The sequence below is a fragment of the Erithacus rubecula genome (assembly GCF_903797595.1).
Source record: "Erithacus rubecula genome assembly, chromosome: 3".
Taxonomy (NCBI): Eukaryota; Metazoa; Chordata; class Aves; order Passeriformes; family Muscicapidae; genus Erithacus; species Erithacus rubecula.
Window position 1 is genome coordinate 6101635 of NC_136689.1, and position 26639 is coordinate 6128273.

Here is a 26639-nt window from a genome sequence, read left to right on the forward strand (position 1 = left end):
GAATACAAAACATAGCTTACATTCTTAAAATGTTCCAAATAGTGTATTTTAATTTTTTTTTAAATTACCAGAATAGAAGAAGGCATAAAATTAAACAGAAAACATAAACTTGATAATTAAAAAGAAATCAGATTACTGGAAACAACAGTCTTTAAACTGTAGGACAATGATGTTTTTAGCCTGCTTCCTCACAAAATAGCAAGCAACTGCCAGGTACCCTTAGGTAACTGCCAATCAATACTTATTTGCTAGGATTAAAATAAAACTACCTGCTATTGTTCATTGTATTTAGGGATGAAGGATCAAGGAGCTGCACAAGATCCTGTGGCACTGAATATCAAACACAGTGTGCATCCTTCCCAGAAACCCATCAATGTCACACAGCTCATCATAAGATTTATGCACTTTGGTACAAATTAACAAAAGCTGGAGACTTACCTTTTGCACATGTGACAATGCAACATATCTTTCTGGAAGTCTTGGAGGCACAGTTTTTCACAGAAAGGACAAGATAAGTTGTCTTGCTGTTGGTAACAACTGTCACATACCAAACAATTATGGTGCCACTGACAACTTGTTCGTGTGCCACACTCAGCACATACTCTACAGTTCTAGAGATCACAAGAATTTAGTAATTAATTACGATATTTCATAATGTGATAGAACTGCCATTAACTGACATTTTCTTGTTTTAAATTAAATTTAATAGCTTTTGTCCTTGATAACACAAAAAGATCCAAGATCTGATAGCAGAGCATGAATAACCTGCACAACATCAAGAAGTTTCCTGACACTACTCCCTGACTTGAAAAGAGTGTATGTTATCAGAACAAACTTTTCCATTGGTACTCTCAGTTACCTTATGACTGCCACAAACTGAAGTAACACTACATCCATCTCATATACAGAGATTTCCCACATAACACTGCAATTACTCACAAAGTTACTGAAAAAACAACAAATTCATCCTGCCTTCCTCAAATACAAAGGAACCCAGGAGCTGCAGAGCTGTTTTGGTAAGCAAGGAGGAGTTGAATATAAAGAGATTTCAAGTATAGATTACATATACTACTATATAGCTTTGAGTTCCCACTGTATCACGACAGCAGCTGTTATTAACTGCAGGTTACCCACTGCACCTGGATCCTACACTTCTCTTTTCCCTATGCAGGCTGATTTACTGCCCTATATAGGCTGCTTCAGCCACAGCACTGACAGCTCCCCCCACAGAGCAGCTGTAGAGCCACTTGTAGATTTACATCCAAGTGGGACTCCTTCAGAAATTACAAATTACATTGCACAGCAACAGCAATCCACAATACATCTGGAACAGCATGATGTGGATAACAAAGTTTAGGCTCTTCTCTCTAAATGACAAGGAGTTACTCTGAAACCTTCTCACTTACTTTACATTTCCAACCATTTGTTGGTACGGCATCCATAACTGGCTGTAGACAGAAAGTGTGGTAGCCTTTGTCACATGTATCACACACCAGCATCTTGTTGTCTTCCCCAGAGTGTCTGAGGAAAGTAAGGAGTAATCAAAAATTACTTAAATAAGCAGCAAGAAAATATCTGCATCAAGGGAAGTCTACACAGGAAGACACAGGTGTGCACATAAAAATATACAAACACTTCTTACAAATATCTCCAGAGAAAATGCCTTCAAATAAATTTTTAAATTTGAGTGCAGACCACTATGTTTATTCACCAAGAGCTGAGCCTGTGCAACCACTCTGAATACCAGATACTGGGCCACCTTCACTTACACACGTGTAGACAGATTTGATGACCTTTCTGTATTGAAATCAGTTCCAAATCACAACATATATTTTATTTCTTTCTGAAGAGAATATCCAATTGTATTTGTTTCTGCAGTCTGACAGTAATTTTTCCAAAGGAAAAAATGAGCCATCAAGTCTGACTATCAGAGCTCCTACTATGTCAGACAGTATGACTGTAAGAGCAAAACAAACATTAAAGGAAGAGATTTCCATTTTTCTACAATGATGTATTACAGAGCTCCACCACAGATTCCAGTGATAAAATAAATTTGCTGAGAACAAAACAAATAGTTTGGTAATATTTAAAGGCATTGTGTTCTGCCTTAGTTTAAATAAATTAATTCAGTCAGTAAACATGCAACAAGATTTGCCTAGATAAAGCCTTGCAATATATGGCATTATACATGCTAGATACTACCTCATTACCTGGAGACCTGGTATTTTAAAAACCTCTCTCTTTGCATAAAGATATGCTTCTCTGCTGCTCTTCCAATAATGGCAAAAACTGCCGTACTGCATTAAGTAATTACAGAATCAAAGAATGGTTTGGGTTGGGAGGGACCTTAAAATCCATCCAGTTCCATGGGCAACCTGTTCTGAGTGCTCCTGTGCCCAGCTGTACTCGTGCTTGGGACTGCCCCAGCCCAGGTGCAGAATGTTGCATTTGGCTGTGCTGAAGTTCATGGGGTTCACACAGCCCCACCTCTCCAGCCTGCCCAGGTCCCTCTGGATGGTGTCCTTTCTCTTCAGCATCAGCTGCCTCACTGCCCATGCCATAACAAAGATGTCTACCAGCACCAGCCCCAATTCCAGCCCCTGAAGAACAACACTTGTCACTGGTCTCCACTTGAGTCCTTGACCCCAACTCTTGAATCCACAGGGTGTTCCATCTGTGAAATCCATTCCTCTCCAGTCTGGAGACAAGGATTCTGTGTTGAACAGTGATGAACACTTTGCACAAGTCCAGACACTTGACATCAGTTACTCTTCCTCCACAAACTCTGTAACCCCATCACAGCAGGCACCAAATTTTTCAGGCACTGTCTGCCCTCAGTGAAGTCATGGTGTCTGTCACCATTATGTCCTTATGTCCCATGTGTCCCACCACAGTTTCCAGGAGGATCTGCTCCATGACCTTGGCAGGCAGGGAGGTGAGACTGACTGGCTTGTGGTTCCCCAGGTCTTCCTTATTTCCCTTTGTAAAAATGCAGTCTAGGTTTCTCCTTTTCTAGTTCTCCTTTTCACCAGACTGCCAAAACTTCTCAAATATGATGGACAGTGGGTTAGCCACTTCATCCACCAGTTCCCTCAGGACCCATGGATGTATCTCACGTGATCCCATGGACTGGGTATGAACACATCATATTTTCTCCACTTTGCCAGTAAGGAGAAAATTTGTTAGCAGATGCTGCAATTACCCAGTACAACATTTCCAGGGATACTTTTTACAACGTGCTTCTCTATTCTGGCTTCATTGCTGAGAGTTGCTATCTGCTGTGTATGATCAGAGAACAACACCCTTTTTTTGAAATGGGTTGAGTGAATGCTAGCAAATACCAAGTGTTCTGCTTGGCAAACAGGAAAGCACTGACTGATCAGACACATGAGGCAGTACTAGAGAGGATTTTTTTCCTTCATACTATCCCAGCTGACCTGAATAAAGCTTTTTCTTCAAAAAAAAAAACAAAAAAAAAACCAAAAAACAAGCAAGTGAAAGAACCCTGCAGTGCCCATCAGATTAAGTTCAGAATTTTCTAAGTGAACCCATACAGTGCCACAGCAATTAAGTTTCATTGTCTCTGTCTGGTGCAACTACTGCATCAGGGCCACTCACGTCACTTTGCTTCTTTACTCAACTAAGCCACAGTTTTGTTTTCATAATGACTCTTTATCTGCCTCTGAAAGACATTATATGAGATAGTGTAATGCAGGAGACCTGCCCAGTGTGCAGGTACAGACACAACTGAACTGTCAGCTGAGTAAAAGCACATGCTCTCAGACTGTGAAGGCACTACACTAAAATTATTCATCTGGTATATTTGAGAAAAATCCTTCTCTATAAAAGGAGGAAAAAATCAGAATGTTTTGCTGCTTTCCAGAACCTGCAAAGATAATGGTAACTCCGGGGGTAAAACAGAACCAAGTTTCCAATTGCTCAGCTACTTAATACAGCATTGTAACAGACAGGATGGGCAAATAATCTACTCTTTTTGGAAAAAAATCCCAAACACTTAATGAAATATGCATTTCAAAATCACAGCACATAAATCTCACACCATCCTCCTCCATATCCTGGAAGTCTCACTTACTTGCAGTTCTGGCACACTTTGCAATCAGGACACTGCCAACCTGCTCTTTTTAAAGGTGTGACTTGAATGTCCAGACACATGCCATGGTAGTGCTGGCCACAGGTAGTACAAAAAAGTTGATCTAAGAGGTCTCCAGGGCTGTCGCACACTGCACAATTTGCTTCTTCCTTTGCTAAAGAGAAATAATTTTTTCCATTATTATTTTATTCAAAATTGTGAACAATTCAATGAGCCCAAAAAATAACTTCGTTCTTATGCATACAAAACCTGATCATTCTTAAGAAATTCAAATTTAATTAATATATTTAATAGCTACTGCTTTAATTCAGTTTTCTCAACTAATATTCTCATAACAAAAATACATTAATTTTAAACGTTAATGAAGTCTTACAAAAAGAAACTGTTTTATTCTCCTCAAGAGAAAGCTGAGAGCTTTGGAACCATCTCCTCTGTAGAACAAGGACAAAATAAAACTCCTAACAGACCTAAATCTATTATTTAGCTGAAGTGTTTGCAAGAAGGTTGTTTTAACTTGAGTTAGGATGAGCAAGTCCATTCGTTTGAACTAAAAGCTGACAGAAGACAAGCCTTATCAGTAAACTTCTTACTTTTTTTGTTATTAAAAGAAAAATACTTAGCTGTGCAGCACTGCTGGTCTTTAAAAACAGAAGAGTAAGAATTCACATCTTTTCTATCCCTGAACACACACGAATTCTTGTGTACATGAACTGTGACAGTGCATCTAAACAAATGCACACTTAAGCTGACCCTGTGACAGTGCAGTTTTCTTAAAACCTGGTACTAATTGTGTCATCTGAACACTGTGTACTTACATCTTTCAGGAGCCTGATCAATATGGTCTGGACAAAGGAGGGACAAGTTACTGAAATCCTGAAATGTGCCTGCTCCAGCAGCACAGGGGTAATGGTACATCTGGGTACATTTCTCTTCACAGCATTTGATAGTGGCTCCAAGGTGCTTACAAAATGCACATCGCTGAAAAACAAACAGAACAAGTCATTAAAAAACTCCTTCTCCTTATAAATTTTTAGCCAGGTCTGTTCCCCTCCTCCATTTAGCAGATGAACACCTTGGCCAGTAGGAGGTAGTGAATACTGAGAAGGAAAATTGTGGGGAGTGTCTTTCAGTGGTACTCCCAAATCTTTACTTAAAATGTTTAAACTCAATCTAAACACACTCTGATGATAAAGATTCCTCCTGTCACAGAAAAGCATTTTTGTTCTATGCTATCTAACTTGAGCTATGCCTTCAGTAATGGAGCTTGGAGACTTATTCTGAAAATAAAGGGAGATGACACCATGCTGTCAATAGGTTATGACTAAAAACCACATGGCTCTGTAAGCTGTAATGTAAAACCACAGACACTGTAATCAGAAATGCAAATGGAAATCAAGTATGATGTTCTCCCAAAAATCTTACTGGCATTACACAATTCTCTCTGGGACGATGATACATTACATAACCTTCCACTTGCTTCTCATCTCGCCTTTCAAGACTACACAAATATCACCACCAAACTTTGAGAACTCATAAATAAGCACCATTATTATTAGGCACCAGAGAAATAATTTCTCAGAAAGAACTATGCAATGATCCTCCAGTTCTCTAGTCAAGAGAGAGCAGAGTCTATCAGTCTGCTTGTAAAAAAATCACCCACACCTTTCTGATTCAGTTAATCAGTCTTTTTTCTTTCCTGGATTCATTACAGTCCCTGAAGCACTGTAACATCCTTTTGCACTTTTTCACCAAGGCAACAATACTTTTTAAGTCATAGCACTGTAAGATTTTGAGTAAACTGAAGAAAAAACAGGTCAGTGGCTCACAGGAAGGCATACATAATACACAGCAACAACTGAGCTCAGGGACTCTCATTTTTCACAATAAAGGTACAACACTAACACTGGCGTGTTTGATTACTAGCTGAAGTGTCAAGTAACATCCAAATAAGAACATAAACCAAATCAAAGAAAAGTTATGTACTGTATCTGCTTAATTCTTAGAATACAGACAAAATTTATTACCATAATTCCTCTCTGTTTCAAAGCCTGATGTGAAATTAGGCATGAAACAGTGCTGGTACAAGACCACAGATATCAAAACCAGCCCATATGAAAACACAAATCACAAAGCTGCCTGTGTTAACAGCTACCTTGATATTCTTTAAAACCAGATTAAATGAACATCTTCAGAAAAATATCTGCCTTTACCACAACTCACAGACAAGAGACAGAAAAAATATTAGTGTATGCTGAACAGAACTGCAGTGTAAAGAGATAAAATGCTCTGGTACAGAACTTAAAGGGGATCACCAAGGAGAACTACTGCCAAGTTTGTGGGCTACAATGCCTAGTCTGTCCCCTGATCTGCAGGACATCTCACCTCCACCCATGTCTAACACCTGCTGACAGTAAGGGAAAGGTGCATCCTGTTACTTTACCAGCTGAAATGCAGAGGAGAGAAGGGGGGACAAGATGAGCAAATAAATAACATGGAGCTCCTGAAGGAAGGCAAGACAGCAGCAATGATAATTATATTTATGGACTGCCAACAAAACCAAAGTCCTGCAAGAAACTCCTTTTAGAAAATGATACCCTCAGTGAGCACTTGCTAAGGATGCTGCACAAGGTAAATCCTGAACTCAGATGTAAAACCATGAAAATACAGCCCAAAGCCTCCAACTTCAAGAACTGCAGCTCCAAACTGAGCCACGCACAACCACTGCACTATTTTGTTCTTGATGTTCTGAAAACCTATGGAGATGACCAGGTTTAGCTAAGACACAACTTTTACAGGACACACTTTTTTCAAAGATTTTACTCAGTGCACAAAAAAAAAAAAAAAAAAAAAAAGAAGGAGAACTTGGGAGGAGCTAAGGTCCAAAATATATTCCTCAAAATATTCAACAAGACTTTGCTGGATCACATCATTGACCCTTATTGACTATTTAATCAGGAAAAGAAAATAATGAAGGAACTGTAAGCACTCAAATAATCCATCATTTATTAAAAGTGGGGAATAATGGAGTAAAATAGCAATATAAATGGCATTTTTAAATACCACATCTGTTTTTCAAAACCACCAATCAACCATGGTACGTAGCAAATACAAAATCAGAATGTAACTTTTCCCAAATGCTCTATGACTAAATGATGAAATTATTGAAAATGAGCAAACTAAAAGATTACTAAAAAACCTTGAAAAATGTTGATGATGGTTTAAGGAACCACATAAAGATGCTGGAAAAAAAATGGAAGCCAAAGTTGCATGTAATTGAACCCTTCAAACCCATCTGCTAAACTGCACTGGCAATGAAAAGCATTTGGCAGATAAGTAAAACACACTTTGAAAACAATGTGGTATGTATCATCTGAAGCAAATAAAAAGCACAGAATATCAACATTTGCTGAATTTGTAAGAGAGATAAAGCAGTCTGAAGAAACTAATGCCCAAAGGGATTTTTTTGGCAGCAGATGTTGGTGAGAAGAGTTACTTTTCCAGCACTAGAAGCCAACACTCCTCTGAAGCCAGGCCCCATGCTATGACCCCGAAAGAACAGCAGAAATGTATTGAATTAAACACAAATATTAAAAGCTCTGCTGAATAAAATCAGTAACGAATCCTACTTTACAACTGCTAAAATATGGAATCCTGACAGCAGGAGATGGAATGAAGCAATAAATCATACTGTCCATGAGATGCATGCCCATATGAGGACAGTGCCAGAGCCAGGGACAGTCTGGAGTCTCCAGTTCCATTAGTATGAGCAAAAAATAAGGTGTTATATGAAGGGGGTAGAAGCTGAATCCAAGCATTCAAAGGGTAGGTATTGGAAAATGGTAAGCTGTCAAGGCAAGACAAATACTGTTTTGTTTATGGATCAAATAATTTTACATTCCTGTTCTACAGGGAAAAAAATGCCAACTTTACAAGGTGTCAGAAAGCTGGAGAGATAGTTTATTACTTATTCATAGTACACTCAAGGAAACAAATTAAAACAGAGCCAGCAGACTATTTTCCTACTCAGAAAATCCTTCAGTGGCTACCAACTGCTGCTCTCAGCAAGTTCCTTATGCACTTGTCCACTGCAAGAAAGCTCTGAGTCCATCCCTACTTCTGCTACTTCTTACTATTGTGACAATCATCATTTAAAACTATCCACTCCTCTTTCTACTTGGCAATTTTGACTTATTTTTTAATCTGCTTTTTCAGACAGAAAATTAACTAATTTGCAAAAGTAAAAGCCATGCCATCTTTAAAATTTAATTTAAAAATTCCCTTTATTTACTAATCCTACTGGCTCAAATATGACACTGTTGTACAAATAAAGTGGAAGAGAAAGAACTAAATGAACTAACAGAAAACACAACCTGATCAATCATCTCCTCTGTATTCTAGCTCTATGGGAGAATAGGAAAACATCTTCCATGAAATAGGAGTGGCAGAAACCACATAGAAGATTTCGAGGAAGATAAAAACTCACACTTTCTTGCTACAACTGCAATTGCACCAAAATCAGCTAAATAAAAATGTTCATTCTGCCTTTTTCAGCTCAGCTGAATGTCACAAATCCTACTGGCTTTACTGGAAATAGATGGCCTAACTGGAAAACCGTGACAAGCTTTTTGTTTGCAGATTTCAAACCTTCCTGCTGCTTCACACTTTAGAGTATTCCAAAATCCCGTGCAAGTTCAAATTTAAAAAACATCCCTGTAAGACAATGTAAGAGTTTATCCAGATAGTACAAAAACTAATCAGAAGTCAAGTTTTATCTTTTTTTTTTTTGCATTATTTTATTGGCTAAACAATTCAATGTATTACCTATATGAACAAATTTCAGACAGTTTAACTATTGGGAATGCTGTTGCACAAACTGTGACTGAAGAGAACTGGACCCTAACAACCTGTCATTATTGAGAGCATGAAGAAATTTTTATATAAATAGTGATAAATGAAGTATGTTCTCTGCTAGTTCTGATAATCTTCATTGGTTACTCCATCATCTAGAAAAAGCTTTATACTGCTTGCTGACACTAATGCCCATTAGCACCTCTCATGTCAAATACATTGGTTTAAGTACCATAAAGCACTAAAAAGCACAATGCAGTAAGATGGCAACATAAAAACAATTAATGGCCTTCACCTTAACTACTGATTAGAAGTACTAAAACCGAACACCTTTCCAGGAGTACTGCAAATTACTTTCTAGATTTTTAATTTTATATGACTCATGTGACAAATTTGGAAATTACTTCAATTTATAACAAGCAAGTCAAGCATAGATCAGTTATTCTTCTTCCTCAAACCTTAACACAGTGACTCAACACATGTAATCAAGGCATAAAGCAGAAGTCCCTTTAAGTTGGAAATTTCAGGCTCTCTACAAGTCACTACTTAGTTTTTAATTCCTACCAGCTGCCTCTCTTTTTCACCTTCATTAAAAAGTACATTAAATAAATTGAGTTAATATTAAACATTTAAGAATTCAGAGAAAAAAGCATTCAAGTTTTGGAGGGGTATTTTTTTGAACAGTGGCGAATAGGTTAAAAACTTGCAAGAATCAAGTTTGCTAAGTAAGCTACAGTTTTTTATTTGAAACTTGAAAACTTAATGGCACACAAATTCTTCCTCAAAACCTGCAATGTTCCCAAATCCTGTTTATCCAGAAGCTCCTCAGAATGCTTTGGGTGCCTCAGAGCTGTGCTCTCCTCATCATTACATAAACTAGTGGAATAATTGCATGCATATGATTTCCCTCACAGACTCTGACTTCACTGCTTTTTTCACACTTTCATGAGGAAAAAAGGGTTTTTTTTAATTCATCTCCTTGCTTTCTACAAGATTTAGGGTAATGTAAATGTTTTGAGTGAGGCTAAGCTTTTCCACAGCTAACAACCAACTCCCTTAATTCCCATCTAATATCCGCCGTGGCAGGAGAACACGCACGAGCCTGTTGTTTAGTTAGACTGTCAACAACAAGAAGGTCAATAATGTTTAATGTAATTTAAACTGTGGTTATTAGGCTTCAGCATCAGCAACTCCAGGACAAACAAGGCAAGAACAGAAACCATCAGCTTTGGTTTGAGGCTGCTTTTTGGCAGGCTCAGAAAACAGACTATTGTGCCAGTTCCATTTGATTCATGCTCAGAAGGTCTTAAGAAGTGTGTGTAGACATTTCTTTGTGTTGGCAGAGCATGGGCTGAGCCACAAATTGTTGGAGGCTCAAGAAAAAATAATTGAGGGAAACATTGCTACATGCTTGTTGTTTAATGATCATCTCTAGGCATCTGTTACAGGTCATTGCAGAACATACTGGGATGAAGTAAACTTTCTGTCGAATCCAGCACCTAAACTCCTAAATCATATACAGGGATTCTGTAGGTTATGCCATAAGTACATTTATAAAGGCATTCGAAGTAGAAGGAGAATTTATTGCTCATACAGGCACATTGTTCTTCCAAACGACATAAGGCTTGATGAGGACATCCAAACTTCATTATACTTAATAAGGCTTAGTCATTTTATGGAATTTACTTCATAGCAATTCAGTTGGCCAAACAGTGGATGTCCATTTTCAGGCTCCAGTGACAATACTGGCCAGATCTCCATTGCCAGCAGCTGGAGTTGGAACACAGCTCACAGGTAGGGACACCCACAGGGTCAAAATTTAGATGATAGTCTTGAGCTGTCCTATGCTGACACAAGTTCTCTACTGGTACCACAGCAAAGGCCACACCAAGGTTTTTGTTAGCATATCACCATCAAAGAAAGGATGTTAATGAAGACTGTTTAAAAATACTTTCATACAAATCCTCTTCTATTTTGCAAGTTTTCTGAAAAATAAAAAGTTGGGCTAAACTTCCTGTAACACATCTCTAAATTCTCTTACATATTTTTGAACGCTTCAACAAAACTTTCCAGCTATTTCTGAGAACAGAAAAGTCATTAACAAAAACATTTTGCTCATCTTAAAAAAAACCTCATTCATGGGACTTGCAATTTTTCATGAGTTTTAGTATGAGGGATACAACTTCTGCCCTTTCCCTCCAGATCTATCCAGGTGTGACCAAGCTTGAGAAAATGATCTCCTTTTTTTTAATGTAAAACATTCCCACAATTCTGTCAGTGAAAAATCACAGAAAAACCTACTGTCATTGATCACAACTGATCCTCTCCAATTTCTAGCATCGACTGGACATCAAGTACCACCATCAAAGATTCCTTCAGTCTGACAAGAATTAGAGGGAGGAAGTCTGTAATAAATACTCTAAGCCTAAGCTCAAAAAGCCACTGGAATGGAAAGCAGACATCCCTAAGGATCCTGATACTACTGTCACTTAATCATCTGGGGAACAGGAGTATCCAGTACACAGGCAGATGGACAAGTAAGGAGCAAAGAGACAAAAGGGATTCACAGTGTGAGTGAATGTGATGAGACTGGGAAGAGAAACCATGGATGGAGATGGAGGCTGAGGAGGGGCAGGGATAACACTTGAAGGGCCAATTAATCAAACCTGGGCACTCAAACTGGATAAACACAGAAGGGAACTCAGGTCTAAGACTCAGGAAATGGTGATGGGACAATTCACAAAGCACCTAGGCAAAAGGGGAAAGAAATGTTAAGGAGAGATGAAGCGTGGAAGTGGCTAAAAATATCAGTAAGTCAGAAGTCTAAGGCAACTGAAACTGGATGAAGATTAGAAGGAGGAAAAATACACTGTTCTCTGACACCTAGTGCTGTATCACTATCACCCAGCCAGCTCAAATAGCAGTGCTCTTATGCAGCCACAAAGGCTTTAAACCTGCAGTTTGGGAGGTCTGCCTTTTCTTTTTTCTCCCTGACAAAAGGAAATGATACAGGCAGACAAATTACAAGGCAAGATAGAGACATGGAGACACAGATAAAGGAATGAGCAGGCACGCACGCATGTACATATGTGTGTGCATTGAAACACAGGGAGGATCACAGATCAAATGTGGATTTTGTGCATAAAATAGATCTTTTAAGAGGAGTTGCTGCTTTAAAGAAACCTGTTACTGTAAGACTGTGCTCAATTTACAGAGGGGAAAAAAAAGGAAATATTGGAAAAGGTTGTGGATGGCTTGTGGGAGAAGAAAAGCACTTAGTCATGGCAACTGAGCAATGGCCTGCAAAAGAGTTGTAGTTTCATTTCCTCCATGAAGCTCCTAGATGATACTGGGCAGGGCATTAAGTAAATTTTTTCTTAATTTTTTTTCGTTCTTAATGTTACTCTTTAAAGCCAGGAGTTTTCTTTGCTCTGAAAAAATTCAGCCTCTCAACCACAAGCAAGTGAAGGAAGAACTGCAATATCAGTGCACCCTTTTTAATTAATGCTGAGTATTTTTGAAACCCTTTCAACTTACCATCCAAATAAGCAGATATAAATGAGTTCTACTTCTCTAGGGGAAAATGTAGCCTAAAACACATAAGAAGGCCACATAAATCTGCTATTTAAAAAAAATTACAGACAAGTTATTCACATGTTCATTATAGTAAAAACGTTGTAAAATAGAAATGTACATAGAAATGAGGAATTCTTTCTTTTTCAGTAGTATCTGGATATACATACCTACACACTGAACAGTAATGAAAAAATGGAATATTGAAGAGGTTTATACTAAGACAGCAACATTCACCCTATGGACTGAACTGGGCACAAACTCTTCTGCCTGTGACCATGCAAGTAAAGATGCATAATCAGACTAGACACAAAAGACATTAATTGTGTGCACAGGACACTAACTGTGTGCTAAGGATGTTAATTGTGTGCAGACAACCTGTCTTCTGACATGGCTTTACTTTGTGTTTTCATTTTATTATCTTAATAATGCACTCTTTTAAGAAAGATTTTGTAGATATATTACCCTGATTTAACAGAAAGTTAATGTCAGCCAAAGTCAGTACATACACTCAATGACACATATAATTTACAAGGTAATAGAAGGGATGGAGTGACAAGAAACTCTGGATTATGTAGAAACATAAAAAAATGAAAGAATTTCCTGTCTTTAATACCTTCCTCATTAGTGAGCACCTCCTTAGTATTCCTTCCCCACTGACTGCAATCAGTACCTTATTGTTCATAATTCCTATTTCCTTGGCTGTTCCTAAATTGCACTCTCCAAATGGCACAAAGTCACCGTAAACAAAATCCTACATCTTCAGTCTGCTAATTTCTGTAAATTGAGCTCAAACAAAGCAATTAGGTGGCATACTTTGAAACTACCAGCTTGAACACTAATATAATTTCTTTCCCAATAAAAACTTGACATGCTTTATCTGGCTGGGGCTTTTAGCTTTTTTTTTTTTTCAATTTGACTGAATTAGTCACTTACATGTATTTGTCCCATTGCTTTTCCCAAGACATAGTATTCCCAAACATTATATAATAATTCTTTAACTCACTAGCCACTGAAATAAATAAATAAGCCCCATGTCATTCCATCCTGCTCCCTGGTACTTCTCAGGTAAACATTGTGAATTGCACCATCTTGACCTAGAATTTAAAACTGCAAAATTAGTGGTCAAACATTGAAGTACGTTATTCAACTCTTGTTCTGGGCTTCAGGGAGGTGAGGGTAAGAAGGGGCTGTTTGTTTCAGTTTTGCAGAATGTTGCCTCAGTAGCTTGTGAAGAAAAAAGCTGCCAAATTTTGTAATGAATTCCACAGAACATTAAGTCTGATGCTTAGCAGAAGCCATAACTGTTAAGTAAATGATATCCTTTTGATGAATACCCTTATTTGAAAACAACATTGATTCTTCTAACCCTCTAGCAGTGTCCCAAAACAGATGTGCACAACTGCAAATTCTGTTTGCTTTCAGGTTTACGAAGTGTGATGACATTTTTACAATCCTGCATGAGCCCTTTTACCCAGGAGTAAAATAAAGCACAATAATTCTTCACCATCTGTTTGTTAATTTTGCATTCATTTAACTTTGCATTTTCAACTAATAATCATTTTCTTATAATATAGTTTGCTCCATTGGTAGAAATTACAGCTGTTCAATTAAAAAAAGAATGGTTTATAATAGTTTTCCTCTAAATAATTCCATTGCTCTTAATTATAGAAATGTTAGTGCCATAAAATGGAAAAAACTGCCAGAGATTAGTGTTATATGCTTTATATGTCACACATTCCCTCAGTAAATGTATGTATTTTCTTCTGTTCCAGTACCAATTCCTACTTGATCTCTTTAACATTAAACCTATTTTTCTCTACTACCATGTTTTTTAACATTGTTATGTGTAAAGGTACAAACAATTAAATTAAGTTTCTCTTTTATTTGTGCCACAAAGTCAAACCAAGCACAGTCCTATTTCTTCATAATGCTTTTCCTTAATCTCTAATGACAGGACAAGGAGGTTTTGATATATATGTTTCAGCTGGTTACAGCTAAACTAGGGCTGGAATAATGTCCTAAAAGCTTTTTCTCACCATGTTTACAGTCAAATGGGGAAATCCCATTCCTTTATCAAAAGTAAAACCACATTGAAATAACATGAATAATACATCAGAGCTAGTGAAGAGGAAACAATTGGGTCAACAAAAGATGTGGTGCCTGGAGAGAGAGCAGGAGCCAGTCTGAGATTCTGGAAGTTCTATTGTGGGTTCTGTGTTATGCTCTGGACAGGGCATTTTCCACACAGAGCAGGCTGTAAGGTCACAAGCCCTAACACAGACTGTCCCCATGCTGAAACAGTGCAGAGTCCACTTCACTGAGGTTCCTGGGCTTCATCATCATCATCATCATCATCATCATCATCTACAAATAAATTCCTCAAGAGACATGGGTTGCTCAGCTAATTCAAGTGAGCAGTCCAGTAGTAGTAGAGAGCTGTTCAGATGGTTAAAACAATCAAGATGATTGCACTGTTTTCTAAAACCAATTTTATCTGATGGCATAGAAATCTCAGCATCAGATTACATCCTAATGCTGTGACAGTGTTTAGATAACAATTCTGTCACAGTACTAGGATGAGTATTTTGCTTAAAACACCCATAAGGCAAGAGATGGTTTACCACAAAATTGATTTATATCAATTAAAGGAGTTCAGAAAAGGCTGAAAAACACTCAACTGGTGCCTAAGACTGTAACAGAGCACTCATCAACAGAAATGAACTTCCAGAAACACCACAAACAACAAGCTGACATAAAATTAGGAGTGGAAGTACAAGCACATGTTACTGAGATGCTCAGCTTCCAGTCCTACCAGAATGCTGCTCATCCTGACCTTTCAGTTTCCCAGATGAGTGAGCACTGCTGCCAGGACCGACCTTTACTGGGGGATTTATCCATCACACTATTTTATGTCTGACAGGAAGCAAACATTCTGGAGGTGCCCAAGGCACCTTCTGATGTGATGGATACGTAATGGTAACAGTCTTCCCAACGATTTGCCATCTATTTCAAGTTGCTCTCATTAGAAAAACTCACCTGGTATGACATTTGAGAAAACTGAACTTCCTACTTATTGAACATATCAAATCCATTTACATTTTGGAAAAAGAGTATTTCCCTCACAATGCTCAAAGAATAATAATAACAAATGAACTGTTTTCTTGTGTCATTTCTCCAGAAGTTCTCTACTTGCTTTTAAAGATTTATGATTTGTCATCTCCCTGGAAATACCACACAAACACCTAATATTCTATAACAATCTGCAATAATTGAAAGGCAAAAACCCCTCAGTATTTGCTTGGGTATTTGGTTGGATTAGGTATTTAGATTCAGATTCACTATTCATTCTGCAGATTCTGTCATTCTTCCCAGTTCTTTGCAAAGAAGAAGAACTGGGCAAAAAGCAGAGTGGGCGACAATTTTTTGAACAGAAAGGAAATGTTACAGCATAAATTAAAAACTGCAAAGGGATAAGGTTAGATGTGGAAGCACTTGCAGTTTTATAAAAAAAGAGTGTCTAGATTGCATCTTGAATGCATATATCTGAAATGAGACCATGACACTGAAATATAGTGCATCAAGTTGTTTTACCCAAGTTAGATGCTTCAGGAAATAAATATTTCTTTATTTCATAACAGCTACTTTCCCTCCCTGATGTACTGAAGAGGAAAGTGACATCTTTAAGGGAAACCATTAGTATCACTGAAAACACACTGGTTTAAAAATAAAACAACTTAGGCGAACTGCAGCTTTGAGAACCTGCCACTTCATCAGTTCTTCAATTAATATTATTTAATAGATTCTTATAATTAATCATGACTATGATTCATGGAACACCTACACATTCATTACTGGCAGCAGACCTACTACTATTGCCTGCCTACTTTTTATTCCCAGGTCAGATCTGCAGGATGGGGAGGACAATTATATACACAAAAATAAACAATATTAATTCTTTCACATAAATAATGACTATCAACAGTGGCCTATTAGAAAAAATATCTTTAATGCAAGTAATGTCTGTATTTCCCACTGAGGTGATGCACTTGCACAGGAAGGGCAGTTGCTCCACATTTGTGAAGATTCCTAAGATGCTTCTCTCATGCCTGATTTGCTCCATGTTATTAAAAAAACACTCAACGACACCTGCATTAATGGCATTACTTCATACTGATGTCTGCAATATTTATGCTCAATCTGCAACTCTGGGACAGAACTTACACTAATGGAAGTCAATAACAAAATCTTCAGGGAGTTCAAAACTATTTTTTGCTAATGGTTTGATTTTGTGAGCTGCTGAGTACACCAATCTCAGAAGTAGTTTTTAGCCTACTGCTTAAAAGCAAACTGATACCAACAGACTAATATAAGTAATCCTGAGTTTTAAAGCATGTTTGTAGGATTTTTTTTTGAGAATTAGGTGAAAACCCCAAATGAAAACCCACAATATAATTTATATTAATCAGGAAAAAACCTCAGACTCTTTTGACTGGGATAATCAGAACCCCTTTATAATTCTAATTTCATTAAAGAGTCTGGACTGTAAAGCTCTCATTCAAAAAAACCCACGTGACTCACATTCATGATAAATTTAACAGCCATGCTTAAATAAAATACTATATAAAAGGGAAACTGCTGTGAAACCTAGATTAGAGTCAGTTGTGTAACACTAAGCAAACAATGCTACAGCTGAGCAAATACACCTACTAGTCCCATTGAGGCATTTTTTCCTTTTATTCCCATCCTATATATTAAGGAGAAAGCTGCTGAAGAGGCCTTTTTATTTCTATAATGCTCAAAGCATAATGAGAACCTGTCCTTGACTGAAACTTACCAATATTAACTCCAAAAGACTGATTAGTCTTTTTTCACAAATACAACCATCACACAAAAGGCAAAATTAGACCCTTGAGCACCAACAATAAGAAACTCCAGATGAGCTATGGAAAAAACTGAATATAAAATATTTAAATCAGAAGCAATCATGAATGAGTTAGTAATAAGGTTGGAAAAGAAGGGCTGCATTAAAACACCTACAAAGGTGAGGAGATTGCTGGTACTGCCACACTTCCTTGTGTAAATTTTTATAAACTTACTGCTGGCATGCTGGTTAACAGATGGGTATAGTTTCCTGACTTTTTAAATATATACAGAGCTCCATTTTTCTTCTTTGCTGAAAACACTAATGGTATAATAATTTAAATAAATTTGTTAATATTTTCATACATTTTAAAATGAGATTTTATTTCCTTGTTCCATATTCAGAGTTTGGGGGCGTTCCAGTGATATTTTCTCTCTTTTGTAGACATTGAAGGACTATGCCATTGCTGCTGAGCCCAGAAAGACAGGAGAAAGGAAGAGCTCAAGTATCTGCATTCTCAGTTTCTACAGCAAAGCCCCAAAATGGGTCAATCCCACCAGTACAATGACACATTACCAAGGAAGAAGGTACATTCTTGATTGGAGACAGTGTGACTTTCCTTTAGTGCGCTTTCTTTGCTCTTCAGAGACCCAGTGCCCTCTGGTTTTAATACATAACACCCCAGATTATAAAATCTTGCAATGGAATGTTAGTGAACTACTGTGTCATTGTCTTAATGCTCAGAGTAACATTTATGAAATACACCAAGCAAAGTGAGGGGAGGAGAAAAGAAAAAATAAAAAAGAGGACTTCTTTTGACGTATTACCAAAAAAAGTGTTTTCTACTCAAGTCATGCAAAAGGAAGAAAAGGTCTTTGTGAAACACACTTCAGCAGTTTGGAACACACATTGAACAATTTCACTTCAGAGCTTTCAGTACATTATTTCAGTGAATGTTAGTGAATAAAGGAAACCTGCACTGGAAATTCCTCCAGGAACACAGGCCCTTTCATGTTTCTCAGCAAGGCTCTTCGGCTTTCATTCCTAGGCTGCTGCTGTTTCTCAGTCTCTTTCTGTGCCCCCAGTCCATTTTGTCTGGTTCCTACAGCTCAGCCTGCCCTCAGTGCCTATCACCTATTCAGCATCAAAACCCTCTCAGAAACATTTCTGTAGCCACAATCTCTCTCCCAATTCTGGTACCCACCTATTCGACATCTGGAGTTCAACAAAGGTGCATTTTTCAAAGCATTCAGCTTGGAAAAAACCCATACTGAAAACTCTAAGGCTGACTCTGCTCTGCTACTGGAGTGTCATGGGAGTACTCCCATGGTGAGCTCCCTGGAACCTCCTCCTGGCTCCAGAGCAGGAACCCAGCAGCACCACTGCTCTGGCAGAGAAAAACAATGGATCAGGCTGAAAAATCAAACACTTCCCCCTTCAGATGAAGCCACACAAACCATCTCAAGGAAAGACAGTGCTGCCTAAGTAACCCAAGTATTTTCCTGCTGAATTCCACAAATGCAGTTATAATGGGAAAGATCATTTAGGTAGATTCACCTGCCAGAAATGACACTGTGCTTCTGTTCAGATATGCAAAACTGTAGGGGACACAGAGAAATGGAAGCAAGAGAAACTGTACTTGTGTGCTGGAAGAAGTGACAGTTTATGAAAAGTTCTGTTTCACTGTGAAAAAAGTTTATTACCTAAACCTCAAACATATGTATTAGAATTCATGCATTGGTTACTGTCCCTGGCAAGGGTAAGCTCTAGAATTTGGTTCTGATGGCCCAAATAAGTTACAAGACACAGTTTTACTGTAAGCACTAAGTTCCAGTGTGCACTGACAGTACCATTGGATCTGCACACAAATTCACAGTCATTTTTTTTCATATACTTGGAAACAAATAGGTAGGGATACAAACATAGATGATATTTCACACAACGTTTGTTACAAAGCACATAAAAAAAATCTCCAATAAACTGTTTAAAAATGTGCATCTTTTGTTCTGCTTCACCTCAGAAGGCCAATTCTTCTCTGAACTGGGATTTACAAATTAAAGCTTGCCTTCCTCTTGTAAATACAATAAACATGATGAAGAGAATATAAAAAAACAATGACAGCTAAATAAGTTTCACATGACCACGTGTTCCTTCTTCCAAGCAGTAAGTCAGAATCACACTGATAACAAGTTATCAAACAAGGAATTAGCACAGAGACTGGAAAGTGACATTTAAGTATCTGCACTTGATAAGAATCAAACTCCACAAACAAGTACCCAGAAAAAGCTCTAAATCAAACACTTTGCTGATATTTGGTATATTGATACTCTACATTAGCACATAAACAGATCAGTGTTTTGTCTCTCTAAAGAAAGGAACATCTCTTGCTTCTTGAGATGCTGATTTTAAAAAATGCAAAATTTGGCATGTCATATAGTCTTGACATAAGTATTTCTTCATATTTCTAATAAACTTTTCCACTCATAAAAATCCCAAAGATGTGAACAGGCTGAAGCATAGTACTGGCTTTACTGGAGTATTAATAATAAAAAAGTTCAATTATGGCAAAATTACTTACAGATTTTGTATTTATTTTAAACAAAATTTTGACTGGGTAAAAACCTAATATTGCTCAGATTATTTTAGAAACAAGTTTTTAATTAAACTCTCTCTGTTTAATACTGTAGCTTTGTATGCCTTGATTTTTTTCATTGGCTGGCTGACCTGGAAAGTTACTTAATGATAACAGAGTGTCTCACACCACACAGTACAAAGCTAAAGCAACAGTCCATCTAACAAATGGGGGGGAAAGAAAAAACAGATCAGCTCTTCACTCAATAAACCCCAATTGCTTTGCAACAATTAACCCTTACTAACAACCTCAGCCATGTACCCAGAGCTACCCAAGTATCTAATTATTCAGAGGGGAACAACAATTACATCAGTAAGACTAGGAAAATAAATGAAGGCATTTTTCACAATAAATGGAGAATTCAAAATTAAAATAATTTCCAGACCCCTTCAATCATCAGAAGCAATTAGCCTTTACTTTAGCCACATATTTCCCACGTTACTGCCTCACATTTTGTGACAGTAATTATTCAGAGAGAACCAGTCTAGTTTATAGTAATCCTTACAAACTTTCAAAAATACCACTAAGATTCACGTACAAGTGTAGAGTCTAATTATATCCAAAGGTATCCATAATTTAGGTGCCAAAATAATTACAAAAATGTACTAGAAGAAGAGAATCTCAAAGCTCTTAATTTGCATTTACTCAGTTTTAACTAATACTTCATTGTCTTAAATACCAGCAGGGATTTAGAAAAGTGCATTTTATTTTGTTCTAGAAAATGTGGTCTATTAGACAAATGGAGAAATGAAAACTGTGTTTTCAAAGCTGAGTCCTTAAATCTGTAGCTTCAAAGGTGCTATGTTTTGATAGGTAACAAAACTCTTCTGTCAGAACTGTAATTTACATTTTTCTGTTCTATGTTTCACTGTAGAAGAAAAAAATAGAATTACAGAGTCAAACAATGGTTTGGGTTAGAAGGGACATTAAAGATCATCCAGTTCCAACTCTGCTACATTCAAGGACACTTTCCACCAGATCAGGCTGCCCAAAGCTCCACCCAACCCAGCCTCAAACACTTCCAGGGATGGGGCAGCCACAGCTTCTCTGGGCAATCTGCTCCAATCCCCACCCACCTCACAGGAAAGAATTGCTTCCACTCTAAATTCAGTCTAAACCTACTCTCTTTCTGTTTGAAGCCATGGAGCTTTGAGCAACCTGGCTGGAAGGTGTTCCTTCCCCTGGCAGTGGAGCTGGAACTGGATGATCTTTAATGTCCCCTTCCAACCCAAATCATTCTGTGACCTCACATGAATGATGCTCTTCTCATGGTAAAGCTTATTTTGGTTCAAATGAAAGAATACTTTAATTACTGTTCACCTGACAATGCTAAAAAGAATTAAGTTGCAGGTCTTACTAAGCACCAAATATCTGTTCTCAAACTGCTGGACCAACACAGAGAGTTCCCATGGCAGCTCTGTGAACTGATTTACCAAAGCTGTACTGACATGATTCATGGTGTACAAAGGTGTTCCAGAAAAATCACACATGTAAATCAGAGCCAACTCTGAGCAGATACCACAGCTGCTTTCCAGAACTTGGGAAATACAGCTAAAAAACAATAGGCATAGGCTTTCTGATGTCATTTACAAGCTCTAAGAACAATTCACATTCAAGACCACAAGGATCTGGCCTTAAGTGACCAAAATCCAAACCATTATGGAACAGAGTAAATCACAGAAGATAATTTGCAGTGTTAAACTATCCCTAAAGTTGTATCCTCAGTCATTAAGGTCCTGTAAAAACAATGATTACCCTCGTCAGCAGGGAAATGGCTACACAACTCCAGAGAAACTCCAAATAATAGGGAAATTCATGGAAAACTTGAGTAGCCCATGCTAAACTGTTACAGTATGTCTAAAACACTAAATGAATGAAACTACCAAACTGACCTAAAGCACATACAAGTGTCTTCTTGGTGAGACATATGTCACCATTTCTCCAGCCTTTCTTTCTCTAGCACTTTCTGTGCTGGAGTTCTCAAAAAATAAAAACAAAAAAAGTAGATGTTATTTTGGAAGAAAACTTCCTGCAGTACTTCCTCAGCTGCAGGACAAAAGCAACTACAGGAAAAAAAAACCTTGGTAAGATAAAATCAGAAGCCACTCCCAAGAACAGCCAGGTAGTCCCTCCCAAGCTAGTGAATGGAGATGAGGAGAAGCCAAGAGCCTGCTGTGTGCAAAAGCACCATAAAAAACTCAAGGCTTGAGAAAGGAACTTCTCAATACCAGAGGTGCTCATTTAGTTTCATGTTACAAAGCTCATCCTTGAAAAATGGGCAAATGCAGAGGACACTGCCTAGAAATGGTATAAATTATGATTTATTGCATGCTCATAATGCATTTTTCTCTGGATTGAAGAATTAGTCATTCTTCCAATAATGAAAAAGGAAGAATGGAGCTTTTAAAGAATCAAAGAGCTGCAAATCCTGCACTCTATACAAAAAAAAAAATCCCACATCCCTCCATGTTCTGTTCAGCTCAGTTGAGTTACACATGAAGCCTACATTCAGGATTCTGTCATCTAAGCCATTTCTCACACAGTTTTTCTCAACAAAAAGTAAAACCAAATGAAAAATTGCTGCAGTTAGATGGGCACAATCCTCCTCAGTGTAAGAAGTTACAATACATTAGGATGTTGGTGTTCACTTTTACATACAAGGAACAACAAAAGGAAATATCATTTTGGCCAAACTGGTTTTCAACTTGAAGTAGCACAAATAAAACACACACACCAGTAACAACAAGGACAATTCACAACAAGATGAGAAGTATATTGAGATTAAGGGATGAAGATACATTCAAAATGTGGACAGTTTTAAAGGATTTGTAAACATGTTCCTCATCTTTCCCCTCAACTTAATTCTTTCTGATCTAGCTTGGTAGGCATCATGCTAGAATTAAGTCTTGAGCAAAGAATTTTAAACAGACTTTTCATTACTATCATGTTTCTCCTATTCAGCTTTCAAGAGACAGGAACCTCCTTGGTTTCCTCCAACACTGTTTTCTTTTACTTTTGTGTCCTTGAAAAACTCTCACAGACTTGGAAACTGCTTTCTACATCTTATCAGAGGAGAAAGCTGGCTGGGAAAGTTACCCTTGTATTCATTTCTTGTGCCCAGTTTGTTCAAAAGTAGTTTAAACACATTATCTACTTCCTTAAAATCACTTTCTGAATTGAGCTATTTACATGCTGGGGGACAAAATGCAGTCCACTTTATATGGGACTCTGTAGCATACAGACTAGCTATGGCTGGACAATTTAAGTCAGGTAATTGGCAATCTTTATTTTTCCTCAGCTGACTGTAGACAAACAAACAAGAATCTACTCAATACATGCAAAATAAATATCAAAATTGCCAAGTATTCTTTTAAAATACCTGAAAATGTTTTGGAAACCACTATTTCTGAAAGGAGTCTTATTAAAAGCTGAAAAAATGCAAGCCTTAAAGGCCTCTACATTTTACATGATAATGTAAGTTCACATTTCTAAATATCAAAAAGCAGGAGAGTTACAGAAGTGCAAGACCAAAACTAGAAGTACAAGAAAAACTTGTAAACTCCACTTGTCCACATCTATTACATTTTTCCAGGGAAAAAATTAATTTCTGCTCAATCAGAATCTTTTGCTTAGTTTATTTTATTAAGCCTAAAATTCACACTGTTTTTGCATCTTACACTAAATATCTACAGAAACACCAATAAAAGTGTATCTTCCTGAAGCTGCCAACATGATAGCTTCTTTACCATGGTGAATCTTACATACTGAGCAAAACAATTACAAATGATAAGAAAATTGAGATAAGCTTTGGATCAAACAAATCACTGGAACTTTTCTCTCCCCCATTTATATTTTGAAGAGTTGTTTTCTTCCAAATCTTGAAACAAAGTTACTCCCAAACCCCATGAAATGCTATTAAAGTAGTGGGGGGAAGGCACTGCCACACTGAGGTGTTGAAGCTCTACCATACACACAGTACCAGGATAATTCTTAGGAGTCATGCTGAGAAAAGTTCTGACACTGGATTTGTCACCAAGATCACCAGTCCTTCCTTAGGACTTCCTAAACTTAGAAAGCAGTTCTGAAAAAACCCATGACTCCCCTGCTGAGATAAGCAAGACAAGCCATGAGATGAACTGAGGCACCTCCACCACAGATCTGACTGTATATTCCAGCTTTTCTTTGTCCCTTGTCACAAACCAACACCATACACAGGATTTCAAACACCTCACAGATGCAGGTTTGTGCACTCATGAATAGTAAAGAATGACAAATGCCAGACTTTGAAAGAAAGACAAAGAATCCACCTCTGTCTAGACACAAATACATGAAACAAGCTGGTCAGGTGCCTTTGCCAGGCCTTCACAATGAGCAAATCAAAAGAACTGAAGAAGAAAGGCACGCTGAGCAGGGTATTTTGTGAGACATTCACAGATTCTGAGATCTCTGCAGTGCTGTGTTTTAAACCTTCAGCAAACAAGGGCCCAGAAGAAAACCAAAATGGATAAAAACACGTATTTTGGAACAGGTCAGTGAAGTATGTCCACACAAGCTTTAATAATGCAATCACAAGTTCAGTGAAGCCAAATGGACATCTCAACTGGTAAACAGAGTAATATGAAACACTGTCATATCCAGTTAAAGGAGATTTGCAAACAACAGGCAGCCTAACTAATGAGAAACATGAATGTAGCTTACAAATTAAAGAATCCCTTAAGGTAAGAACAGGCCCAAAATGCTCTCCAAAAACTAGAATACCTAAACCAATGGATTATATTATCAAAAGTTGGTTACACTTCAAATATGCATGCTTACATGAACAGAAGGGAAAGAAAACATACTTTTCCAGTAAAGAAAAGATGTCAGTGCTGCAGACCACATCACAAACCAGTTCCACATGCCAAAAGGACTTCCAAGAAGACAGAAATCCCCTACCAAGCAAACAACAACAAACCCAAAGCACACTTGGTGGCAAGCAGAGGAAACAGCATACAGCTTGGTTTTATTTAAACTATTTTTTTGTATGCCCTGAGCACACAGTTTTATTTGTATGGCCAACAGATTTCAGAACATCTGAACAGAACTTTTCTCCTAAAATGCAGGAACATACCATCAGAAAGAAGCCCAAATGAAAAGAAGAAGCACAAGATGCTGAAGACACACATATTTTCAATTCATTAATTTACCTTTCATTCTAAACTTTTTTTAAGTAACTCACACAAAGATGAGCTTTTCCACTACCACAAAGGACAACCAGGACCTTATACTTCTTTCTCAATCTTAATAACAAGTCAAAAAGTAGTGGAAAAATTATGACCAAGCACTACAGCCTGGACACAAGCAAACATACTTGGGCTCCAAGCCAGTTTCACACACACTCCTTGAGCAATCATTACACTTCTCTGTCTGTTGTCAGGAACAGAGAACCACAAAAGTTTGGTCCTCATTTTTCAAAAAAAATCCGAAATAAAATAAAAAGGAGACAAATCCCTGGTGTGATAGTGGGATAAAGAAGTCCAATTCCATCTAGCTATTCTTCTAGAATCACAGTTGTGCCTTTACTCAGCTCTCCCTGGAGATATCACAAGAAGGATAAAAGAGAATAACCGAACCAGCGTCATTCTTCTCATTCTTTGCTGGCTGACTGCTGGACTACACAAAGAACGTTTCTCAATGGCTTCAGCAAAGACTGAATAGAAAATACACAGAATGGCACTCGATTCAAACTCCTCTCCTTTCTCTGCACTGCCATGAAACATGTGCAACAGGGGGATCTAAACATTACTTGCAGAATTTGAAAAGATCAGTAGGGAAGATTCAGTGCAGCACATGAAAGGACGGGGCCGAAACGGAAACTGCAACACCAGAGACGTTCATTCTTCAAAAAATTTGTAGTTAAGTGATTCCATTGTAAACATCTATGCAAAACTTAAAAAGGTACTGATAACATAAAGGTGAGGCACCATCACCCTGAGCACAGGGGAGGAGCAAGGCAAACAAGAAATGAAACTGAAATAACGAAAACAGGATGAAATTCAATACAGCAAAACACGAACTTCAACATCTCAACCAAGATTTCTGTTAGAAGAAATTACTACAGATAGGAATGAGCTGATCTCAAAATTACTTCAAGCCAAAAACAAGGAGACAAAAACTTCTCAACAGCGAGATTAAAAAAAAAAGTATCCAATTTTCAGTATTTTTTCAATTGTGTCGTTTTTCATACATAAACACAAACGTTCGAGCATTTTCAAGCTCATCTAGAACTTAATACTGTCAGGTTCACTCATTTTGAATAGTCTTATTTTGAAAGCAGAAACACAGAAATTAAATAAATTATTCAAAACCAAACATTTATTAAATATGAATAGAAGAAGGTGCAAAGAAAGCTGTATGCTATGGCTTGTATTGAAGGACTGATACAAAGCATCTTTTTAGTCCAAACAGTGGAGAATAGCTACTGGTATCTTATGCCAAATTTTTTTGATCTGTTTTTTTGATGCATGAAAAGCAAGAACACTCAAGTGACAAAAGGCCTAAGCATAACCATGGGAAAACCACCAAAAATTACAAAGATTTGTTGACAGCACGGCTGATTTAATATAAAAAAT

At 37.5% G+C, this 26639-nt stretch overlaps 1 protein-coding gene across 13 annotated transcripts in view; it reads right to left on the reverse strand.

Moving 5' to 3' along the window:
- KMT2C (lysine methyltransferase 2C) overlaps positions 1–26639 on the reverse strand; it is a 190884-nt gene that overhangs the window by 83390 nt on the left and 80855 nt on the right. For all 13 annotated transcript variants that reach the window (XM_079301725.1, XM_079301717.1, XM_079301728.1 and 10 more), the window contains exons 7-10: positions 4927–5089; positions 4094–4265; positions 1407–1521; positions 439–611 (exon numbers count right to left, since the gene is read on the reverse strand). In XM_079301725.1, coding sequence (XP_079157851.1) covers positions 439–611; positions 1407–1521; positions 4094–4265; positions 4927–5089 — 623 coding nt within the window. The remainder of the gene's footprint in view (positions 1–438; positions 612–1406; positions 1522–4093; positions 4266–4926; positions 5090–26639) is intronic.